This window comes from Wolffia australiana, chromosome 16 (assembly GCF_029677425.1).
Source record: "Wolffia australiana isolate 7733 chromosome 16, ASM2967742v1".
In the NCBI taxonomy this organism is placed as follows: Eukaryota; Viridiplantae; Streptophyta; class Magnoliopsida; order Alismatales; family Araceae; genus Wolffia; species Wolffia australiana.
The window spans coordinates 3,343,487-3,367,628 of NC_135850.1; the positions used below are offsets into that span (position 1 = coordinate 3,343,487).

General features: G+C 40.8%; 1 protein-coding gene across 1 annotated transcript; it reads left to right on the top strand.

Moving 5' to 3' along the window:
* Positions 1–365: 365 nt before the first annotated feature.
* LOC144713487 (mitogen-activated protein kinase kinase 9-like) lies at positions 366–1,453 on the top strand. Its single transcript, XM_078588081.1, has one exon. The coding sequence runs from the start codon at positions 366–368 to the stop codon at positions 1,353–1,355; it is 990 nt and encodes a 329-aa protein (XP_078444207.1). The 3' UTR covers positions 1,356–1,453.
* The last annotated feature ends 22,689 nt before the right edge of the window (positions 1,454–24,142 follow it).

Genomic DNA, 24,142 nt, shown 5'->3' on the forward strand with positions numbered 1-24,142 from the left:
CGCCAGTCCACATCAACCTCCATTATAAAAATCGTCTGAGAGCTCTGCTGGAAGTTGACACGTGCTTTTGCCACGTGTCAAATTCCGAGTGGCAAACGCAGTGGCTCGTCCCGCACGTGGGACGGGACGTGGACTTAAAATATTCGGACAAGTTTCCAAAAAATAAAAAATCCTCTTTTTACCGGCGAGAAGAAGAAGCCGCGACGAAGCATCACCACGGTAAGAACTCAAAAGCCAGCTGGACGAATCCAGTCAGCGCCGCCAGTGGGCTTTCCCGGGGAGGAGGAAGGCGGCTAACCGGTAACCTCACCCGCGGCCCACAATAAGAACCCCAAGCCGAACAAGCTCTCTCTCTCATTCCATCCATGGCAGTGGTCAGAGTCCGCCCGCCGCGCCTCGCCCTGCAGCCCGAGCCCCCCGCCAAAGACCCCCGCCCGCCGCCGCCGCCGCCGCCGCCGCCCGCCGCCGCCGGCGACCACCGCCTCGCCGACCTGGAAAAAGTCCACGTCGTCGGCCACGGCAACGGCGGCACGGTGTACAAAGTCCGCCACGTCGGCACCGGCGCCGTCCACGCGCTCAAGCTCCTCCGCCCGCACCACCACTCCGACCCCGCCACGCGGCGGCAGATCTACCGCGAGATCGAGATCCTACGGCGGACGGACTCCCCCTACGTGGTCCGCTGCCACGGCATCCTCCACGTGGGCGCGGCGGCGGGGGAGTTCGCGCTGTTGATGGAGTACATGGACGGCGGCAGCCTGGCGGCGCTCCTCCGGCGGCGGCGCCGCCTTCCTGAGGCGGCGCTGGCGGAGGTCGCCCGGCACGTGCTCCACGGGCTGGGCTACCTCCACACGTGCAAGATCGTGCACCGCGATATCAAGCCGGCGAACCTGCTGCTGAACCGGGCGGGCGAGGTCAAGATCGCTGACTTCGGCGTGGCTAAGGTCATGGCTCGGTCGCTGGCCCCGTGCGACTCGTACGTAGGCACGTGCGCCTACATGAGCCCGGAGCGGCTCGACCCGGGCTCGCACGGTGGGTCCTACGACGGCTATGCGGGCGATGTGTGGAGCCTGGGTCTGACGGTGCTCGAGCTCTACCTCGGTCGGTTCCCCCTGCTTAGGGAGGGGGAGAGCCCGGACTGGGCCGCCTTGGTCTGCGCTGTCTGCCTCGGGGACCTGCCACGTGTCCCCGAGGCCGCCTCTCCCGAGTTTAGCTCCTTTGTGGCCTGCTGCCTGGAACGGGACGCCGCTAAGCGGTGGTCCGTCGAGCGGCTGCTGTCCCACCCCTTCTTGTCCCGGTTCTCCCGTGCGGAGTCCTCGGCCGCTCTGTTGAACCTCATTCCAGAGCATCTTCCTTGATCTGTCCACCTCTGTAGATAATTTTGGTTGGGAACCCGCCTGGGTGGTTGGTGGGCTGAAAATATTCTTTTTTTTTTAATCTTTTGGATTTGGGGTTGCATCTGGTTTCGGGGTCGTTGTGGCGTGGTCCTCTGAGATGGGCCTGGGTGGGGTTAAAATTGGGGTAAGCTTCTGGCATCCCGTCGTCTCCGCCCCGTAGGAACTACGAGGTCGCCCCAAGGACAAATTATTCAAGAGGTGGGACACATTAGTTGTCCGTTCTCTGTTCAGTATATTTCAATTTCACTATCTTTGCCTCTCTGTTGGTACCTCTATCTCATTATCTTTGTATTATGTATACGAATATATTATTATCTTTGTATTATTTTATTTATATCTTGCCGTCTCTGTCACATGTTCAGTGACACATTATCGCTATCTTCGCCTCAACCCTTATCCCTCCATTACATTCACCCTTTCAGACAAAGCAATAGAGATGAATATAGGTATAAATATAGATACTGATCTAGATCTAGATTTGTATGTGTACCCATCATGACTTGCACTACTGAGGTTGAACTTTCCTCTACCTTGCAATGCGTTCGTGGAGATGATCTTTTTAGTGACTTCTCTCTTGATCAGCTCCCTTAAAAATCCTGAAATAAAAAAAGTCAGAGGATGGTGAACAAAAAGAGTCAAATGAATCGAAGGATCCATAGAAAGAGTCAACTGATTTGGCCAACCTTGTCAATAAGATAGCGCCCCATGTATCAATCTATATAAAAAAATTAGTCGGTATAAAAATTTTATTGGCCAACCTTGTCAATAAGATATTCTTTAAATAGATAAATGAATCAAGGATTGACTTAACCCAATAGATGGGTTAAGCTTCTAACCTTTGAGAGGCTAAGCTACATGAATTAACCTGTGGCCGCCCACAGCTCCGCCCAGGCCCTGAGCAGCCCTCCACGCATGGTCCCCCCAGCCCCCTGCACACCCGCGTGCAACCCCGCCCACAGCTCCGCCCAGGTCCCGAGTTGTCCCCATGCGCGACCCCCCCAGCCCTGCCCAGCCCCGCCCAGGCCCCGAGCAGCCCCCCAGGCGCGCCCCCCACAGCCCCGCCCAGTCCCCCGGCGCACCCGCCACAGCCGCGCGCAATCCCGCCCAGCCCAGCGCCCACCTGCGTGCAGCCTCGCCCAGCCCAGCCTTGCCCAGCCCCCCCGCACCTGCGCTCAACCCTGCCTAGCCCCGCGCACAGTCGAGCGCAGGCCTGCCCTGCCCTGCGTGCAGCCCTGCTCAGCCCTGCGCGCACCCACCACAGCCGAACGCAATCCCACCCAGCCCAGCGCGCACCTGCGTGCAGCCCCGCCTAGCCCCGCGCGCAGCCGTGCTTAGCCCTGCCCAGCCCCGCGCCCACGCGTGGACGTCTATTTTTGATGCATAGGAAGGTATTTGAAATTTCATTTTGTGTTTTCCAAAGCTGTGGGGCTTCATTTGGGCTCAAATTTTGTGAACCCCTCTAGTTCTTTGTTACCAACGTGTACACAAAATTTGGTTCCCAACAGACGCAGGATGAGGGAGGTTGCTTTGAAACAAAAACCTTCAAAATGATTTTTCCAGAGCTGTAGGCATTGGTTTGGGCTCAAAATTTGTGTATGGTTCTAGTTTGCTATTATAGATGTTCGCATAAAAAAATGGGTGCCCAACCAATGCCGAATGAGGGGGGTTCCTTTGAAAACGAAACCTTCAAAATGATTTTCCTGGAGCTGTAGACCTCGGTTAGGCCAAAATTTTGAGAAGTCTCTCTCGATGCCAGAAAGTCGCAAACAAAATTTCAGCGAATTCTGTTCAGCCAATTGGGAGATTGCAGTTTCACCCCCAACCTCTGTGGGGGCTTGTGTGGTAGCGAGTGACGACATAGGGCGTGCTCCGAGATCTCCGAGCAAAACTCCTTTTCTCTCGGTGATTTTTTTGCAATGGATTCTTCATGAGATTTCTGCACGTTTCTGAATGTTTGGCAGCAATCTGCCATTGGACGGTGGAACTCCGGCGATCCATAAAAAAGTGGCTAATCAAATCCCATTTTTAGGTCCACGCGTTGGGGGGAGGGGGGAAATCTAGTTTTGGGTATATAGGGGAGTCAGTGGATTTGAGGAAAAAAGGCCAGATTCCCTCGGTAGCACTAGCTATTGGCCTCTAGGGTCCGGTTGTGTGCGATGTAGGTTAGCAAATGTTGGAAAGATCAGAAATGCGCTGCCGCTCCCGCCGGCGCCGCCGCCCTCGTACGTGCCACATCACGGCCGCACAATGCTGGTCGGAGAGTGTACTGAGATGCAGCGTCGACGTCGGGGGTGACGAACACATGATTCCCCCGAAACCGAGGGTGCACTAAAAGATGCACATTAGTTTTTGCTTATGGAATCTTAATTTTTTTCATATGTTGATTATGTGCACTCTTTCACCTAGACAAGATTATTGAATAGCTTATAGTATAGTTAATTATCAAACCCAAATCCATTAAACTAGTTAGTAGTTGTGCATAACAAAGACCCCCTTCTCCAAAAACTCCACTTCCTTGGATAAGAAATTATATGCATCATCATCTGGTACAGTTCTCACTAGTATGTATTAGTACAAGAAGAGGAAAAGACAGATCGCACGAGACACAACACAAGCATGTGTGAACTCAAATAGCTAATGATAGGAACTCCTGATGAATAAAAGCGCAGAATTGTTGACAAGACACATATATCATAGTTTGAAGATCTTGGCGGGAGATATGGCGCTCAAGTGGTGGAGAGAGATACTCTATGTCGCTAGCAAGATGACATCCATACAACCTTATCCCTGTTTCTCCACTTGTCTATCTATTGTCTCCTAATTGCTATATTTTTCTAACATTCTGAAGTGCAATCTTGACATTTTTGGATTGTATTTTGGGAAATTTCTCTTCCAAACCACAGTTCGATCTGCATTTCTCAAGATCATGACATCATCCTCCAATTAATGTCCATATATTGTGGGCCAACAACCCCATTTCGACCAGTAAATCATATTCCTGTACTTATTATTCTGAGCTAACACTAATTTGAATTCTGTGATTAAGGACTCATAAGTCATAGTCAAAATATAGCTGCTCATGCAGAATATGTTTTTGTTTCTCAAGTCTAAAGACCACATAACCATGACATGAATTAATGTGATCACAGTTTGGTATAATACCATTTATGAATTCATATATAAATTTTGTGAATACGTTCTCTAATGGTCACCCACTATCCATCATTAGTGTCATTACACAAAGGACCGCACTGTTAGCCATATTTTTCATATAAGTAGGAATATATATTTTGATGTTTGTCTCAAGTATCCTGTGAATAAAAATATTTAGAATACATGCGATGAGACTAACGATTAGTATATTATGATTCTATCATATTCAATTGGTCATTACATAATTCAAGGACTTAATATAAACATTAGATGAGAAAAATAATGAACGAACATTTATTTAAATGCACTTAAATACAACATAAAAGTTTGATTGACTTGATGACCACATAATATATATCATTATAAACTTCTTTATATCTTCAATAATAAGAGGTATAGCTTGGTACCCCACAAACTAGAAACTCAACTTATCAATTAGGTTGCATTGATATAGTGCAAGGGCGCGAACATGACAGTTTTTTTGTCTTAGGATGAAAAAACAGTCCCGTCTGCGAGATTGGACGAACACTGGGATGGAAATTCTTCTCGGGAGGAAAGGAAAAGATGGTTTTTCTGTCCTTGGACGAAAAAACCATCCCATCCTGAGGCCTCGAACGATGGACGTTAAGAGAAGGATGACTTTTTTCGTCCCTCTCTCTGAGTCTCTCTCTCTCTATGTTTCTCTCTGTCTCTCTTTAGAGCTATTTTCTCTCAATATGAGTCTCTCTTTCTTGTCCTCTCTTTTTCTCTGTGTCTTTGTGGAGCTATTTTTCTCTCTATATGAGTCTCTCTCTCTCTCTCTCTTGTTCTCTCTTTTTCTCTGTGTCTCTGGCTCTATCTCTCGTTTTCTCTCTCTGCATCTGTCTTTCTCTTTGTATATCTATTTTTTTCTCTCTCTCTCTCTCTCTATATCTTTATAAACTTCTATTTCTGTCTATATATATCTTTATAAACTAGTCGATGAACATGCACCATGACTGTCTTTCTTGGTTACTAATATAGCTAGAATGATGGAGGGCCTAACGCTTCCTCAAATAAACCCTGGTCAAGTATCTCTTGCACTTGGTTCCTTAATTCTGGGTACTATATAGGTTCGAGCGAGTAAAATCAAGACGATGATAGAGTGAGACAACTTGGTGCAGGTTGATGAGATGTTGACTGTCTCAAGAGGATAGGTGTAACCTTCAGCAAGGTCACTAGGTAAAGACTTCCAGAAATTCAGCATAAAGGATGTGGGTGCCAAGATAAACCTAGTGTAGTGGGGCTTTTGGTAGTCACTAAGCTAGGAAAAGCAAAGATAGTGGGTCAACTCCTTATCGTGATCCTTTAGAATATGCATGTGATCCTTTAGAATCTACAAGGAAAGATTTAGAGTAAAATGAATTAACCTTATGAGTCGCATATCATAAGGTTAATTAATGAAATCCCCTTACTTTCCATGTGTCGCACAAATGATAAGTCCAAATTCAGGGGTTTATGTCGTTGTTTTGATTCAAACTTAAACAACAAAATTTATGAAGTTTTTCCACTTAAATACTCTATAATTACTATAGGGAAAGTAAGGGGTCGATCCGCAGGGAGGCAGAAATTTAATTTCAGAATTTTTTGTCAAGCTTGGGGTGAAGAAGATGATTTTAAAAGTAAAATAATACAATTTTTGGGATGTTTCGAGATTATTAGGTAATTTTAATAATTCCCTATGATTTAAGTTAAGCGAAAACACAAAAAGAAACACAAAATCATATTTTTATACTAATTTTTCTATTTTCTCTTAACAAATTAATCAGAAATAAATATATTTAGAATTGTCTAGAATGAAATTTACATTAAAAAATAACTATAGATATTAAAAATGAGAGATAGAGGTTTTTTAGAATTTTTTTAGGTGTTAAAATGACTGTAAATTGATTATACAAAATTTCTGGATTTTTCATAATTTTTACCAAAATTTTAAATGCAGAAAATAATTTTTCTGATTTTTTCTATTTTTTAATAATTTTAAATGATAAAAATATGGTATTTACCTACTCCGGCGATCGCCGGAGCGGCGGCGGCGCCGGCGGCAGGCCAGATGGGCCGGGGGGCCTGGTGTGGCCCGTATAGGGCTGGCTTTAGTGGGTCAGCCCACTAAGGTTAGCCCAATTTGGCTAAGTGAAGACTTAGCCAAATGGGCTTAACCCAATAGTCAGGACTTAGCCGATTTGGCTAAGTCCTGCACAGGGCTACCCTGTGCCCTGCGGTCTTGTGCGCTGCCCGTGTATGGACTGGCCGGCAGAGGGCTGTCCTTGCCGCACGGGCACTGCACGACACCGAACGACATTAAAATGATATTTTAATGTGATTTTTTTGGAATTTCAAAGTACGGAATGCTTGAGGATCTAGAGAGATATAGGGAGATATTTTAGAGGGATAAATAAATGTTTTTAGAGAGATAAAATATCGAAATGAGAGGATAGAGAGAGAAAATGAAGAGATAGAGAGAGAAAATGAAGAGATGGTGTAGAGAGAGTTTGAAAGGGAATTTGAAGGTGTATATGAAGGAGTTTTTTATGAAATTTTGAGGCGAAGGTCTAGAGAGAGAAAGAACAGATTGTAGAGAGGGAAATGACCGAAATGAGGAGATAGAGAGAGAAAATGAAGAGAGAGTGTAGAAGGAGTTTGAGATAGAATTTGAATGTGCAAATGTAGAATATTTTATATGAAATTTTGAGGGGATGAACTGTGGATATGGATGAAGGTCTAGAGAGATAAAAAACCTATTCTAGAGAGAGAAAGTAGATAAAATGAGTGTTTAGAGTGAGAATGTGATGGATTTTAAGGGCAAATCGATGGGAAATGATGGACAAAGTAGAAATCTAAGATCCTAAAGCCTCAATGTAAGTTTAATGAGCCCCCAGTGCTTCCTCTCAACTATATATCCTTATATTTCACCAGGATCAGGCACTTTTCAGTTCAAACAAGAGACGAGATTAAGAGAAAACTTCAATAAACTTACATTAAGCAAGTTGAACAACCTGGATTCTGAAAAATCCCTTGTCCTGCAGGCCAGCCACTTGCCAGAGCATGTCCGGAATGAGGGAAAATGAGGGAGAAATATACATTGGGAGAATTACAAAAATACCCCTTTGAGCATTATCTATTCTCTTTTCTTGCCATTTTGCCTCTTTTTCTCCATTGGTTGAGAGCTTTGCCTTGTAATTTCCAGTTTGCTTCTTTTGTAAGGTGTTTGAAGGCCCAATAGGTAGGTCAGGTCGTGGCCCAAGCCCCTCTGATCTCTCCTTTAAAAGCCCACAACACCGTTTCATCATTTGCAGCCCATTTTGATAATCACTAAGCTCCCAAAAATCCTCCAATTTCCTAAGAATTGTATCTTCTAATTCTTTTAATTTCTGCACATTTGGAACTATAAAAGACTCATCAGTAACCAAACTGATTGACTTCATAGAAGTCATAGAAGTTAGTGAAAAAATAATCATAATGTGCAAAAGTTGGAATTTCTAGCTAATGAATAAATATTTGGTTAATTCAAATAATAACATGATAAATTATAAATTAGTAATACTAAAAACATCTAAAATGTATGAAAATATATGTTCATTTATCATGTTTTCAATAAACACATAGAAAATAAGCGGGGTTTCACGAATTCAGGAACTGATTTTAATTGGGTTCATAAAATACTTACCTACACATCAATGTCTAACTTAATTTAGTATAAACAAGGAACGGTTTTTTAACAATGACAAAATGACAAGGAAAAAATTTAGAGAAGGATCATATTTTAACAATGACGAACTGACAAGGAGACAAGGAAACAATGAAACAAGGAGAGAGTTAGAGAGATCCAACAATGACGAGCTTACCTCGTTCATTCTCCTGAAGTCGAGGTGGAGAGCCGGAGACAGACCTGGCCAGTTTCCAACAGCAATGGGAGAGAAATCTGACGGGAGAACGATAGTGACGAGAAATACAAAGAAAGCTTGAAAGAGGGCCGACTACGATGGACTAAAGGGTTTGGAGGAGTTGGAGCGGCAGGGAAACAACTTGGACTGTTGGACGGGAGTGGTAGAGAAATAGCTCGGACAAGGCAAGAGTCCTATTAAAAGAACAATGGGACGAAGCACGGAGGCAATCCTCATTACCTTTTTTTTTGCACCAGACAAGGGACGGGATGATTATAACTCGAGGGGGGGGGGCAAATCAGGCTGAGCTGGAACTCAAATGAAAAACATTCACCTTGGACAAACTACTAGATGAGACAGTCCAGATGAATATGATATATACGGGATGTCAGACGGGACACCTTTTGTCCCGTTCAGCCCATCGTCCACGTCCCGGATCATCTGGAACTATATGAATCAGCCATTCTTTAATGAATTTATATATTTATATAAATAATTAAAAATCTCGAATATAAAGATTATAGGACCATTGGATATACTAACTGATGTGCGGGGCCTAGAGGGTTACACAAAAATGATCTATTAGATATCTTGAGACAGGGAGAGTGGAATTTTAAAGGAGGAATGCGATGGAAATTTATGTGGCCGGCAAGCCAATCACACATTCCACTTATCATTCGATGTTCATTGGTAGAACATATTCATTATAGTGCACGTGTGATGCTTATAATGAAGTCCATGAATACATGATCAAACTTAGTGAATTATGATGAGATCATAATACGGAGATCACTAGTCTTTTAGCATATGTTCTAAACATTCCTATTCAAAGGATATATGAGAAGGACATCGAAGTATTCAGATATAATAGCACTATCTAGCCTCATTCATATGATGAGTATGGCTGGTCCCGTAGCCATTAGTGTGGAGAAACTAAAGATAGATAGTTGATGCTCTTTAGTAGAAAGAGTTCACTGAATAGATCCGTACGAATCCCTGAACGATATTATACTAAATTGTCAATCAGGTCGATTCATGTCACGGTTGTGTAAGTGGTCCTTAGACTTGAGACCCCAAAGATGTCTTGTGGACAGACGTTTGTACGCCAACGAGTCTCTAATCATGGGATTCTAAACGGTCTTAGTTTGGGTACCTCAAGAAGTTTATGAATACAATTGAGTGGCCAAGATAGGGGATTATACGTACACAGTAACTGGTGACGAACAGGTTCCATGAGTGAGTCGATACACATTCCTTTTTATCTTCTAGAACACGAGTTATAGCTTGGCACCTCGCATGTTAGAAACTTGACCTATCGATTGGGTTAAATCAATCCGACATTAATTAATCTATATTGTGATATAGTTAATTAATTTGGAAGGCTAATAAAGGTTACTGGGCCACTGGAGTCATTAACTAGACTGATACATGGGCCTTAAGGGTGACACATAAATGGTCTTTTGGACGTCAGAAGATATACTTAAGTTTTGGGGGTTTTTATGAAAGATACCCATTTAGTATAAATAGAGGAAGGCCATGAACGAAATTCACCCAGGCCAGAATTGTTCAGGTGGCTTTCCCCTTCTTCTACCTTCTCCCTTCACACCCTCTCCATGCTCGATGTAATCAGGACAGCATAACGACGACGATGGAGGAAGAACGGGGCTCATCAATGAGAAGGAGGAGATCCGACCTACCGAGGATCAGGTGGATACATCTAGAGGCTGCACATTTGAGTAGCTCGACTCAGCTCGCTCTAGGATCTAAGATATCATGGATGCGATCCGTGTAAAGGTACTTCGTTTTATGATTTTAATGATATCATTATGATTCCGTTACGTGTCTTCTGCTGCGTGGAATCCTCATCTTCATCCATGCCAAGGCTTATAGAACCCAACAGAATGGAGGGGATAGAGATTGGGATGAGGGGGTTTGTGGATAAGTAAGGGAGGGGAGAAGAGGTATGAGGGTGGCTGAGGGATAAGTGGAGGGGGGAAGAGGTGGGAGAACGGCTGAGTAATAAGCGAGGGAGGGGGGAAGAGGTATGAGGGTGGCTGAAAGATGATGGAGGGAGCGAGGAAAAGGTATGAGGAAAAAAAAAGAGGGGTTGAGGTGGGCCGAAGGGGCAATGCGATGTAGGAGGAAATAAGTATGAGGGAGGGAGGTATAGAGATCAGGGGGGGTGGAGGATTGAGGATGGGAAAGAATGGAGGGGGGAGAGGGAGAGAGGAAGAAGTCAAGGGAGGGAGGGTAAAAAGATAGAAGAGATGAGGGAGGAGGAAGATGGAGGAGGGAGGTAGGAGGGAGTGAGATATGGAGGAAGAAGTGAGGGTGGGAGAGAAGGATGAGGGAGTGAGAAGGGGGATGGGTGGAGAGGAAGAAGGGAGGGAGGGAGAAGGGGGATGGGTGGAGAGGAAGAAGAGAGGGAGGGAAAAAGGGAGAAGGTGACGGTGGGAGTCATGAAGAAGGGGGGAGAGGATTTATTTCATTGACATTATTTTTTTAAATATTAAATATTGCAAATAATATTTACTCTTAGTCAATAATTAGCTTTATAATTTATCAACTTTATCCATTTAAATTCAAGTGACATGACAGTATAATGGGAAAGACAAATTCATGGATTTTGAAAATCCTGTAAATGGTCCTGGAGGAAAAGGGACAGTAGGACAGGCGGTAGCAAGTAAGTATCATATAAAATTTAAGGCTAGATTATCATAATAATGTGCTCATTTATAGTGCCGATTACCAAGGAATTTAGCTATAGTATCTCAAATCAGTGCATATAGGATTTTTTTCTATCCTATTATTATTACCCACGAATTTAAGATTCAGGATAATTATTATTGCATCAATTTTGATATGGAATATTTTGGATGTTTAAACTTTGTGACGATATAAGTCTCACACATATGGTGTAGACTATTTTCATCCCAACAAAACTACACTCGTGATCATTTAGACGAGGACTGTTGTATATAAAATCCACCAAATGATACTTCAATCAACTGATCAAGGAGTCTACCAGAGATTAATGGTTAAATTTACTTATTTATTTCCCTCACGCTTGGCCGTATATATTTATAAAGTCAAATTGATTAACTTAATTTTTGCAGTTCTGAATATTAATATTATTGAAGATGCTCATAGATTATCAGATATACTAAAGGTATCATGAGATATGGAGTAACATTTAGAAAAAAAATGATGATTGAGATTTAGCTATATGTATAGATGCAGATTTTGCAAGCACCATTCTAGATTGCTGGTTGGCCACTGTGATGTGCACCTTTTGGGTTGAAATATTATATTGGTACATAAAGATGCAAAAACCAGTTCTGAGATTCTCTACTGATTTAGAACTTAGAGCAATGTGAACTCGAGTGTGTGAAGCTGAATGGATCCTAGGTATGTTTAAGGGGTTCAAGATTCAGTTTCATGTTCCAAAAAATCGTATTACTGAAGGAAATTCAAATAGTCACATTAAATAATCTATTAAAGCAAGAAAGGATTAAACACGTGGTTATAGATTAACACTTTACAAAAGAGAGACAAGAATTAAGGCATCATTTTCACCCCATGTGTCAGATTGACTCACAATAATGCATGTATCCTCTCCAAAGGACTGTTAAGAGGTCAGTTTCTAAAAATTCTTGTGAAGCCCGAAATGAAGTTTCTTCATAATTTTCTTGAGGGGGTGTATTGGAGGAAAAATTCTAGATAGAGAAATTTTAAGATTTTGCAATTTGATGGATTTTTACTCGAGATTGAATAATTTTTTTGCTGGGATCTTGATCTCATGAATGAACAAACCAGATTCTATGTTTCAACAAAACCCACTAATTCATATATCTTACCTTGGACTTTGATTATCACAATTGCAAGAACAGACCTTAAATCTGAGGGAAAAAATATTTTTTATGTTTTATTATTGATAATATTAAGCTGCAATGATAACCTCAGACTTTGCCTAGAATTAACTTGTCATCAAACAATGTATAATTGATGAAAGTCGACTTTTGAAAATTAATAACATTCGGGGGTCCTTGAAAAAATCACCATACTAAGATGTAATGTTGTGAGAATATCTGTCCTAACAACATTGTATATTTTGGTTACAATAGCATATGTGGTATATGATATTTATTGCCTATGGATCATACAATATTGTCAACGCAAATGGTAAACCTAACTAACAGAAAGCAAAGTTTTTTGGTCTTCCCGGGGAAATCAGTAAAACTCAAAATTGAATTCCACATTAACTAGTTTTAAATTAATGGGTATAAACTCTTTGGAATAAATTTCTTCTCCTAACAATTTAAGATAAATATACTTTGTGTTTTTATATCATATTTTTATGGTAAGTCTGCCGGTATCTCTGTCCACCTTGTCATCCCATTCCATTTCCCAGTGATCTTTTTATGCCTTTGATGATAAAACTATGGATGCCATGGAGACAATGTTCAAAGATTAAATGAGCCAAAAAATATGGGAAGTAGATAAGCCATCTTCACTTGTTTTAGGTTTTCATTGTCTCACATAGCTCTTTAATATAAATGTGAGATTATTCCTTTTGTAAACAAAGTGTGATATGGAATTTGTAGAGACCATCAATACTGATAAGAGACATTACTTGCATTCATAAAGTATGTCGACAAGTTTACTATAATTTTGAATTCTAATGGTTCTAACCAAATATAAACTATACGCTTTCATGGTTTCCATTGGAAGGTTCAGTCATTTGAGTCTCGTTAACAGGACATGTTAATGGTGACTTTCTACATTTAAATTATTAAAAATAATTCTTAAATTACATTTATCAGATGAGCCTATGATGTTTCCTCCTACATTAAAATTTTATTGATATCCCTTATTTATTGTGGGAAATGAGGGATTATGGAGGGATTTTTAATGTAAATTAACCATTTTTTGCTGTTTGTATTCCTCTCCTATTTGGGTTGGAAGAAAGAGAAACTATAATCCTGTATTTTATGGCTGTGGGATGTCGAAATCGATGGATGTAAGACCAAACATTCCAACAAAACCCAAACCATTAGCTATGTCTTGTTAAATTTGAAATCCACGTAGGATAGAGAATTCATAGATTGATTTGAACATTTGAGATATATATAAACCTTCAAACTAAAGAACTCTAGATAAAACACCTACTAGATCAAAACAATGTCCTTTGTGAGTTAGAGAGGGCTATGATGGGGGATATATTTTGAGCCTTCTATACGGGAAGTAACAATAGATCTTGGCACTGATAATGTTATGCACATTGATCATGTTTGATCGACAGGCCAACTGTATCACAGACAATAAATTAGAGGCATCCATCAATTTCTTTGTAAAATTTATAGACTCCATCTACATCTTTATTGTAAAAGAAGCTCTAGCATCTCTAGCCAAAAGCTGACTTAGGTTATGTTCTTGGGTTATAATATTATTGAAAAACTCATACATATAGTATTATATAAATCTCATTTACCAGTATAATGCACGTGACTGAATACCACGAATGATCAAAGTGGAAGCAGCTTCAATATCATTGTTGTAAGAAGTTTATCTTACAGTAAACATAGTGTACTGGATACAAAATTTTAACAAAATTCTAAGGTCATGAATGAACTTCTGGAACCTCCATCGCATATGCTTCTTTCGTGGAGCCTTAAATGCTATTGGTAACCTCCAGAAAATAGATTAAGACCACAAATTTCTCCTTAATCTCAATGTACTTCTAAAATATCTTTGACACCAATGCGTATGTGTGTTTCCATGAAGTACACGTTCCTTAGTGCTTAAGTAAACATAGCTGTGAGATAATAGCAGATTTGAACAACTGTGAAACACCAGATTCTTGCTTAAGGTAATGGCATACTCATCCACCATAGGCTAACCCACCTTCACATCTTCATTCTTGAACTCAATGATCTACCGCATTAGACGGATACTGTGATAGCTATGCAATTAGCTTCACATGATGATGAGGCAAAATTTTCAGCTTCTGTGATGATCAGTAGATTATTTTCCATTCAAGTAAATAAAACATTCTTAATGTGCTCTCCATGTCTTCCACATCACAGGAATGATTAGTACCGTTGTATTCAATCACTTGTGGTTATTCTCTCATCTTGTAGATGACCCCCAGATCAAGGTGCCTTTGACTTATCTAATAATTCTATTGACTTTGACCATGGGTTCTGAAATGGGTTTGTCCACAAACCTGAACTCAGTGAAGTTAACAGGTGTAAAATATCCATATCCTCTGGAATTTTGTCTAATTTAAAGTGGGATTTTTAGTGCTTTGCTTTCTAACATCCTATTCTGACATAGAGTCAGTTGAGAAAGGGCCTCCTGATGCAGTTTTATCAGACCCCCTTCTTGGAATACCTCAATACAAAGTTATGAGCTAAGGAACCCAAGGTTGCTCATCTCGAAATTCTTCATCTCCTGCTTGAACTTCTTAAGTTGAAAATCAATAGTCCCTATCACAATTAAGTACTCGACATAAACTCCAACTGTTTAGATCTTTTAAATCCAAGTGAGATAAGTCTGTTATCAAGATTGACATTCCATGGTCTTCGTGCCTTAACCCATTTTAGGTTTTCGGTGATCCCTTAACAACGTAATATTCTTCTATATCGTCATTTGAGAAAACAATATATAACATCTAGATGATGTAAGTTACACCCTTCTTGTACTGCTAGAGTAACTAAAATGTGGATTCTCTCCATCCTTATAACTTGAATAGCTTACATTCTTGAGAGCAATTTTTACAGAGATAAGTTTAATAGAGAAAACTAAAATTGTGTCACCATCTATCTAATCTCCTTTATTTTTCATTCTTTAACCTCAAACTGTGTGCTTCCTGAAAACTCAAATTGTTTCCACAAGCATGTTGTACCTATACTATTAAATGTATAAATATCATTTAGTTGCATCAGGCAGCCTTCCACTTGTAATACCTTTGTTGATATTTTATGGATATTTTTATAGCATTCAAAAGGGAATGAACTTTGACTGGGTAATGCATACGTATATACATAGATACATTATGTATCAGATGAGTACATGATTCAATAAATCGACTTCACATATATTTGTTTGATAAGGAGATATGTTATTTAAATCACACAAAAATAATCAGTGACCATGCCACTAAAGAATCAAGTCCAGAACATTTACTTGGAACTAATTCATATATCTTGATTATGTTTAAGCTTTATATCCTTATATTATATATGAAGTGGAAAAGCCTGCAAACAAAGCTTGGTGAAATATTGGCGAACAATGCATCCATATTTTTAATATAATTTTAGGAATATAAAAAAAATCACTTTGGGGTAAAATCTACGAATATTACACTGTATTTTATGATTATAAAGGAAAATTTACTTTTGACAACAAGATAATGGGTTAAAATAATGCACTTTTGACTACCTTTTCCATTAAATTTCTAATTTTTATAAATGAAAGCCGTTTGATAAGTTTTTCAAACCATAGAAGCAGTAAACCTTTGTGTTAATTCTCATATTGATAACTTAGATAATTGTTTTTAGTGAATTTACAATGTTCATATGAGGAAAATGGGAAAAATTTATTAATTAAAATAATAATGAATGAAATAATCAATATATACTATCAAAATTATGCATTATTGAGGCCAGCTTTTACAACTTATTGACATATTTGAAAAAAATTTAGTATTTTTCTCATATTTTTGTAATATTTCAGAAGAGTTTAATAATAGAGAGGAGTTCAGCTGTATTTTTACACTTTCATGAGAAAAACGCAACTATTGACATTGTGAAATAGAGGCACTTATGAATGGACAGGTAATATGGTCATTTTAATACAATCATTTTAGATGACTAAAAAGAATTATGTTTTGAAGATTTGATTGAAGGCTCATACATGACTGACTAGAATCATACATAGACGTAAAAGGAGGAATACCTTATCTGTTCCTTACTTTCTCAGCATTACAAAAATGCTTTCCTTTACAAGATCTTAAATACTGACATTTCAATCCCCAATATGAACTTTTAGATATCGAAATGAGTAACCAAAGGTATTATAATTTTTCCAAAAGATGTTTAGTTTACTGTTCTAGTGAGAACCTCAAAAAGGGTGTTGGATTAGTTCTTATAAATTATAATCCATTTAAATTTGTGAATACTTTAATTCTCTGAAGTAGGTTTTCTCATCTAGGTAAGTAGGTAGAAGATCAGAATGTATCTCTTTTGAAAAAGTGCCCTCAGTATCCTTCCAATAAATTTGTAAAAATGCTCCTTCAACTTAGTTGCACAATCCCTTAACCATAATGGCATCCACAATGGGATATAGGGGCATGTCAATCTTGAATGTGGGTAAAATATGTACACCTTTGTTCTTCACTTTCATGCACATCCATTATTTTCTTCTCAAACTCATGCATCCATGGCGGCAAAAAAATCTGGCCTCCACATGCTGGTTAGTCTTTAAGACCATACTTTTTCACAGTATTAATTTAAAATTCAATTCAAATACCTAAATATTATGTCAAAAACAATTGATGTAGTGATTGTAACCCAATTACATATATATAAGAACAGCTGGATATTATGTGGCTGTTAAGAAAATTATATTTAAGTTCATCAAAATGAACTTAAATATGATGAACATTATGTTTGTGTGATGTTTTTTAATTAAGTCCCCCAACATCTCAATAAGTTAGTGAAATATGATGAAATCATAATGTATTAATGACTTGTCATCAAGTTTGTATTCTAAATATTCCTATTCGATGGATACTCATACAGATATTTAAGTTATCCAAATAAAATATAACTATTTGATCCATCTTATACAATATGTATAGTTGTTCGTATGGCCATTAAAATGGAGATACTAACAAATAATGGGTGCTTTTTAGAGAAAAATTTCACTGAAGTGATCATTTTAAATCACTGAAAAATATTATACTTGATTATCAATTAGGTTGATTCATGCTTGGTTGTATGATCCATTGGCCTGAAATAGCAAATGCCAAACCGATATCCGTCCATCATCCGATATCAGACAACCGATATCTGATATCCGGGAAAAAGTGAGACGGTTCCAGATATCGTATATTGGATATCGGTCGATATCCATCTATAAGCGATTGGATGGATATCGGTACCGGATATCGGGGGGGGGGGGGGGGGGGGGGGGGGGTACTGGATGCTGGATATCAGAAAACCAATATCCAGATATCGGAACCGATATCCGCATTTTTTTTAAGGCTGAACCGAATGGTGTCCTCTCTGTACGTCGCCTTCACCGTTACGGCCCCGTCCGGGCTTCTCTTCGCCGTCTGCGAGCTCAACTGGCTATTGTTGGATGAGTCCGTCATGGCCGAGGAGCTGTGATGGGCAGTGGGATCGGAGGCCACGTCGGCCGCCTCTGGGGGCTCGTGTAGGGCCGCCACAAAGGAGCCCGTCCGAGGGTCGTACTTAAGCGAGCCGTCAACGCCTTGGACAGAGTAGATGACAGTCTAGATCTTCTTCAGGGACTGGTTTACTTTGTTGATCTTGCGGGACGGCCATCGCGAGATCTCGTGCTGTCGGCAGATCCTCTTTGACGTCGTCGAGCAGACTGAAATCATCGTTTCCAATCAGGGAGTGAGCTCGCTTGATCATGAAAAAGTGTGGAGGATAGAAGATAGGAGAGAGCAGAGCGAAGGAGAATGAGAAATGTGGGCCTTAAGCAATGTTGACACGAAATTAATATAATATAGTCTTAAGAGAATAAAATAGCGTCAAATTTTTATTTTTTTTAATAGAAAATAGAAATAGTGAAGAAGACGAATAATAAATATGACGGTGTAAGTATAAGGGGAGAGTGTAATATGTGACATAAATGTGTTCCTTAAGCAATGTTGACAAATTGTTTCGGACAATGGTGTAAGGTTCTGAACAAAAGATGACAAGTCAAAAAACTTGCTATCCCTTTGGACGTCCGAGCACGCCAGCACTGTGATCTCGGAGGTTTGTACTCACTTGGTCGTCACCTGCGTAGTGAAAGTTAAAGAATAAGAAAACATTGATTTTGTTAAAAAAGGGAAACATGTAGTTAATGAGTTTGATGTGTACCTCTAGCACATGTGACCACACCATCTTCGTCATCATCGCCATCCGACTCCAGATCAACGTCATTGTACCATCGTTTGTTGTCCGCACGGAGCCAACACTTCACGGTGATTAGAGTTTCGATGCTGATCGGCGACAGACGTGATCTCTTGTACGTGACGATAGCGTTGCCCACTGAGAACATGCGCTCGGTAGGTGCGCTTGTCGCACATACGGACAACAGCTCCCTCGTAATGGCAGCAAGTAAGGGGAAACGCTTCGTGCCTGTGCTGGCCCACCAGGATAGTGGCATGAAGACTCCGTCATCAGGCACGACCTCCATCATGTATTGGTTGAACTCATCCCACGCCATCCTTGCTGCTGCACGCGCCGGTTGGGCTTTTCGCATAATGCCCTGGAGCCACGTGTCCAACTCTTTGCCTTTGCTGAGTTCCTCTACAGCGGCCTCTCTGGGCCCACTCGGCGACGTGTCACACGGTAACAAGGACCACACGTAGGCAATGGTTGCCTCTTGAACACGTGGCTGGAGCATTGCCCCTTTGTGGAATGGATTCACCAATGCTGCAGTAGTGATTGCCTCATTCGCCCACAAGATCTCGGCGTACTGTGCAAGCTTCCAATGCATCGCCTTACATGCTTCTGCCATATTGGCACGATCCATCTCGTACAATTGTCGTACGCCTGAAAAGAAATGGCCATCTTTAATTTGCTGGATCACTTCCTCCATGTGCACTTTGAGGCCGTCTATGCGGAACAATACTTCACATATCGTCAACCTCACTGTCTTGGAAACATGGTCTGTGGATATGGCGAAGCGACAAAGGATTCGACAAAACTCTTTCACTAACTCCCACTCGTCCTTCGACATTTTCGTCCAAAAGACTTCGACACTTCGTCATTTACATCCCGCTTCTTCATGGCGGCCGCTAGCATAGCGTAGGTGCTATTCCATTGGGTCGGACAGTCTAATACGACCATGTTGCAGTCCTCTACTTCGGGGTCGTCTTCACATGCCTTCCTGTAAATTTCTCTCCATTAGGTAGAGCTTTGAATATTGTGCACCAAGGTATGCACCTTCGCAATTGCATCACCCAAGCACAGCGGCTGACGTCCTCCATCATAGTCATCGGACGCTGAGAAGATATCTCCAAGGTCGTTGTCCTGGTCGCTGTCATAGTGCTCTGCTGTCCTCGTCAAGTCGCCTTGTTCGGGCTCCACAGCTTGAGCAGAAGGAATGCCGAAGTTTTTTATCGCCGCTTGAACAACGATGTTGAGTATGTGTGCGACACAGGGGGAGTGTCTTCTGTCGCTAAAGTTTGGGTTACCGATCTTTATCTTCCTTGCCATCAACGCCATCATCCTCTTGTTTGCTGCGGCGTTGTCAATAGTAATGGCGTAGACCTGTGTAAATAACGGTCACCTGTGAATTGAAGGAGTTGATTAAAAAAAAAATTACCGTTGAATGCTAACCTTCAGGCGCAGGCCAAATTCATCTAGCGCTTGGAGAACAATGGCGGCCATGTTCTCCCCATCGTGCTTCCCGGCGATCTCTTGAATGGCAAGAACCCGTTCCTGGTACACCCATTTATCGTCCACCCAGTGGACAGTGATGCCCAAGAGGCCAATACCGTTCTCCGTAGTCCATGCATCTACGGTGAGAGAGACGCCGTCCACGCTCTCCCATAGCTTCCTCACATCGTCTTTCATGCGACCATGCATTTGGATGATCCACCGCTTGATGATCTTCACGCTTGGCGGATCTAAGTCGAGGAGTGTCGCATATCGCCACATCTCCTTGAAGGCAACATTATTGACAATGTTCCACGGTGAATCGGTCATGCAAATGAAGCGTGCAATGAAATTCTTCGTTTTCTCCGGCATATGCGCCCTAATCGGCCCGCGTCGGCCTGGCTCGCCCTGTTGTCTGCTCTGAAATCTGTCTGATGATCGTGGCTGACCGGGGTCCTCCGACACCTCCCCCTTAAGCTCTGCATGATGCGCTGGATGACAATCTTTGAAATGGCGCCAAAATACGTCCGTGCTCTTGTCGGCTTGGCGCTTTATCACTTTCCTCTTACTGTGCGGGTTCATCTCTCGGCACAGTAAGCATGCATAGTATCCGTCCTCCATGCGTTCGAAGTAGTCAATGATGACTGAACGATTCGAATGAGGGTGACTCTGAATGCCATGAGAAATCCCCGCGCCTGTATGTTCAAGACCTGTATCTCCCAACCCAGATCTTTCTTGGGTTCGGCCACTTCCTCCGACTGGGTTCATATTCTGAAGCCATAATTCGATAAGCGGGAAACGATGAAGGTAACGAATAGAATAAAAGCGCACCAATGTAGAATAACATATGGATGAACTTTTATTCAACAAAAAATTACTTAAGGGATTTTATTCAGAAAAAAATTTCGAGAAGGGCGACGAGGAAGATGATGTGCAACTCCAAGAAGCATGAAACAGTAAACAAAATATATTAGAGATATGGTGGATAGTTATTTCCTAAGGAAAGGTGGTCATTAGCAAAGACAATCGCAAAACATTCACCGTATTGGAATCTCGGAAGGACTGGAACAATTTAAACAATCATTGAGAAAATTTGAGCAAAGAAGACTATAATTACGGTGAGCAACTACAAGAATTATGAAACAACAAAGGAAATCTCGAAGAGAAATGACTGAAATTTCTAGAGCATACCATCTCGATCAAGCTCCGAATGAAACCCTCGCTACAGACTAGCTGGAAATATGTAAAAAGTTCTATCAAGGGAGAAGGGTTTGGCGGGACAGTCCTTGGAGATCTCAAGAACCGCAAGCAGCCTCCTTGATCTTCCTCTTGTTCTCACTGCGATGGAAAAAATTACCAACTTTCAATGAAGATATGAGAAACCCAAATATGAAGGCAAAGTTGACATTTCTTCAGTATTCATTGATAAATTATTCCCATCGAGTCAAGTAGTAGAGCGCAACTAAATATCGATTCAACTTGCACCCTTAAAATTTAAGATTGAATTCCATGTGGTGTACCTGGCCCTTTATGGATACAAAGATTGTATGAAATATGTACTAAATAAAATTTGAGATTGATACTTTCAAAATTAAACTTCAGAACAGCCCAGCGTAATATGTAATCATCCATTGACTACGATTATCTTTCTAGTTTCTTATCTATAGGAATCTGATGCGCATCAATATCTTGTTATTTGATGAAATTGATTAGAAATATTCAATGACAAGATTATGAATAAAATCTGAGCAGAAGCTTTCCGTCTATCTGTTATCATTCCTTAACTAACTTCAGAATGTAAAGAAATTCTATTTAATTTACTTGGATTTATCTATCTCAATAAGTAATCTAGTCTCCGTCTCTGTCAAATTTTATTATATGGACGAAAATTTTCAAATTATCCTTGAAAAAATATAACATATATGAGAAACCAATGACAGATAATAACGACTGAGAAAAATGCCACCCTATATGTATACGTATGTACTTATACATATAGATAGAGAGAAGAATAGAGAGTGAGCAGTGGAGAGGTAGACTGGAAAATATAAATCCGCAGATAGAGAGATAGAAAGAGAGCATGATGGATTATTTTTGAAAAGAAGATAGATAATGATAGATATATGCGAGAGAGAAATGAAGAGAAAGGAAGAGAGATTGATGAATGAGGCAATGAGAAAAACAAGAGGGAGAGAGTGTAATACGCATATAGGGTGAATTATTTGGAAGAAAAAAGTCTATGTGGCTGCGCTAAAAGTTTTTTCTTTGGCTTAAAACGAATGTCTTCCTGTTTGTTACTTGAATTGAATGTAAAAACTCGATCACAGGCTCTATTCTAGAATTCCTGAATCCCAGATTTAAGAATGACAAGTTTTTTATTACTCAGAATAAAATAAGCAAATGAATCATCGTGTGCACCAGAGGGTAGATTATTACGAGCCATACTTGATATTCAGATTTCCACTACAAAGGAAACTTCAAGAGTAGGAGTATAATACTTTGGTTTCTTAAATACCGTTTCCCAGCTTAATGGATAACTTGTTGCTACCACTGGAGAATTGATTTTCACCTCAATTTAGAGAAATATAGAGCTACAGAGAGAATAGAGCAAAAGAGAGATGCAGAATGCAGAATAGAGCTATAGTGGATTGATGAATCGTTGAATGAGAGTTTGAGGAGAGAAATTTAGGCAACGGGGGAACGGGAGAGGAGAGGTTGAGGATTACCTTGTGCCCTCCACCGCCGTCCAGCGAGCGCCCTCAGCTGCCGCTGTCCGCTGCCGCCCTTCGCCCCCGCAGTCCACCATTCGCTGCCACCCTTTGCCTCCTCCGTCTGACTGAGCCTTGGTGCCTCCGCGGTCTTACCGTGTATTTTCAATTCAAAATATTGAATCAAAAATTACATGGTCGACCTAATAAAAGGTAGGTCAATAATCCGATGTGGATATTGGTTGCCGATATCCACATCTGATACCCAGTACCGTCATCTGTCCCCCTGAGATGGAGACGGATGCCGATACCGGGATGGATACCGGTATCGGATATCGGCACTGTAGCAACCAATATCTGATATCTGGATATCGGAAAAGAAGGATACCGGAAAATTCATTTCCGGTATCCGGTGCAGCATCCGTTCCGATACCGGCATCCGATACTAGCATCGGGACGGGCAAAGCCTAGCCTGAAACATTAAGGACATCTGGTACATGGACAGCTATATTTTGACTAAGATGTAAAAGTTTTAATTTATGGGATAAATCTTTGACTCAGGTCTGATATAATAAGAACTACACAAGGGTGATTGAGTAGTGAAGATGGAAATGTCCACCTATGGTATAAGAGGCAATTGCCTCCAGGAAAAGATGCATTGAATCCCTGACATAGGTAATAGGGTTATTATAGAAGACATTCTCAAAATATATTTATTACACATGAGTACTAACTGAATGACAGATTAGGGTTTCACCACTAACCATACTCTTAAGTCGTTCAAGAGTTTCACATGGACCAAGGATTATCACACGAGGATTAAATTAATCCTAAAAACAATTTACGGGAATGTTTGTACCAAGGGCATGACAGGGAACATAGTCTACGAGGTAAGTTGCATTCATAAGTACACTATGCCAAGACTTTTATGAAACCTTCAATCGGTAGAGTTGAATTGATATCTAGGAGATATATATGCTTTTTTTTCAAAAACATAATTTTGTTCGCGTATGTAGAAATGTGGTTAGTGATAAGTGGCATGATGGGCACAAAAAATGTAACAAAAATCTTGAAAAACTCAATATCATTCTTGGTGAAGATGGTTTTAGAGGTGGTGGTGTGTTGAGTGGAGAGCTCAATGAAGAAAAGGTAATGATGAAAAGGATGAGTAAAATACTATATAGAGAAATCTCCAAGTCGTGTAAGTATGATCATCCACATAGAATTTATAATAGTGATGACCATGGGGTGATTAAATCCAGGATGGATCCCAAATGCCACGATGAATTAGATTTAAGAGTTTTATAGAAGGGATTTCCCAAGTGACATGTATCATGTTGGGATGGTCCAATTGATGCATG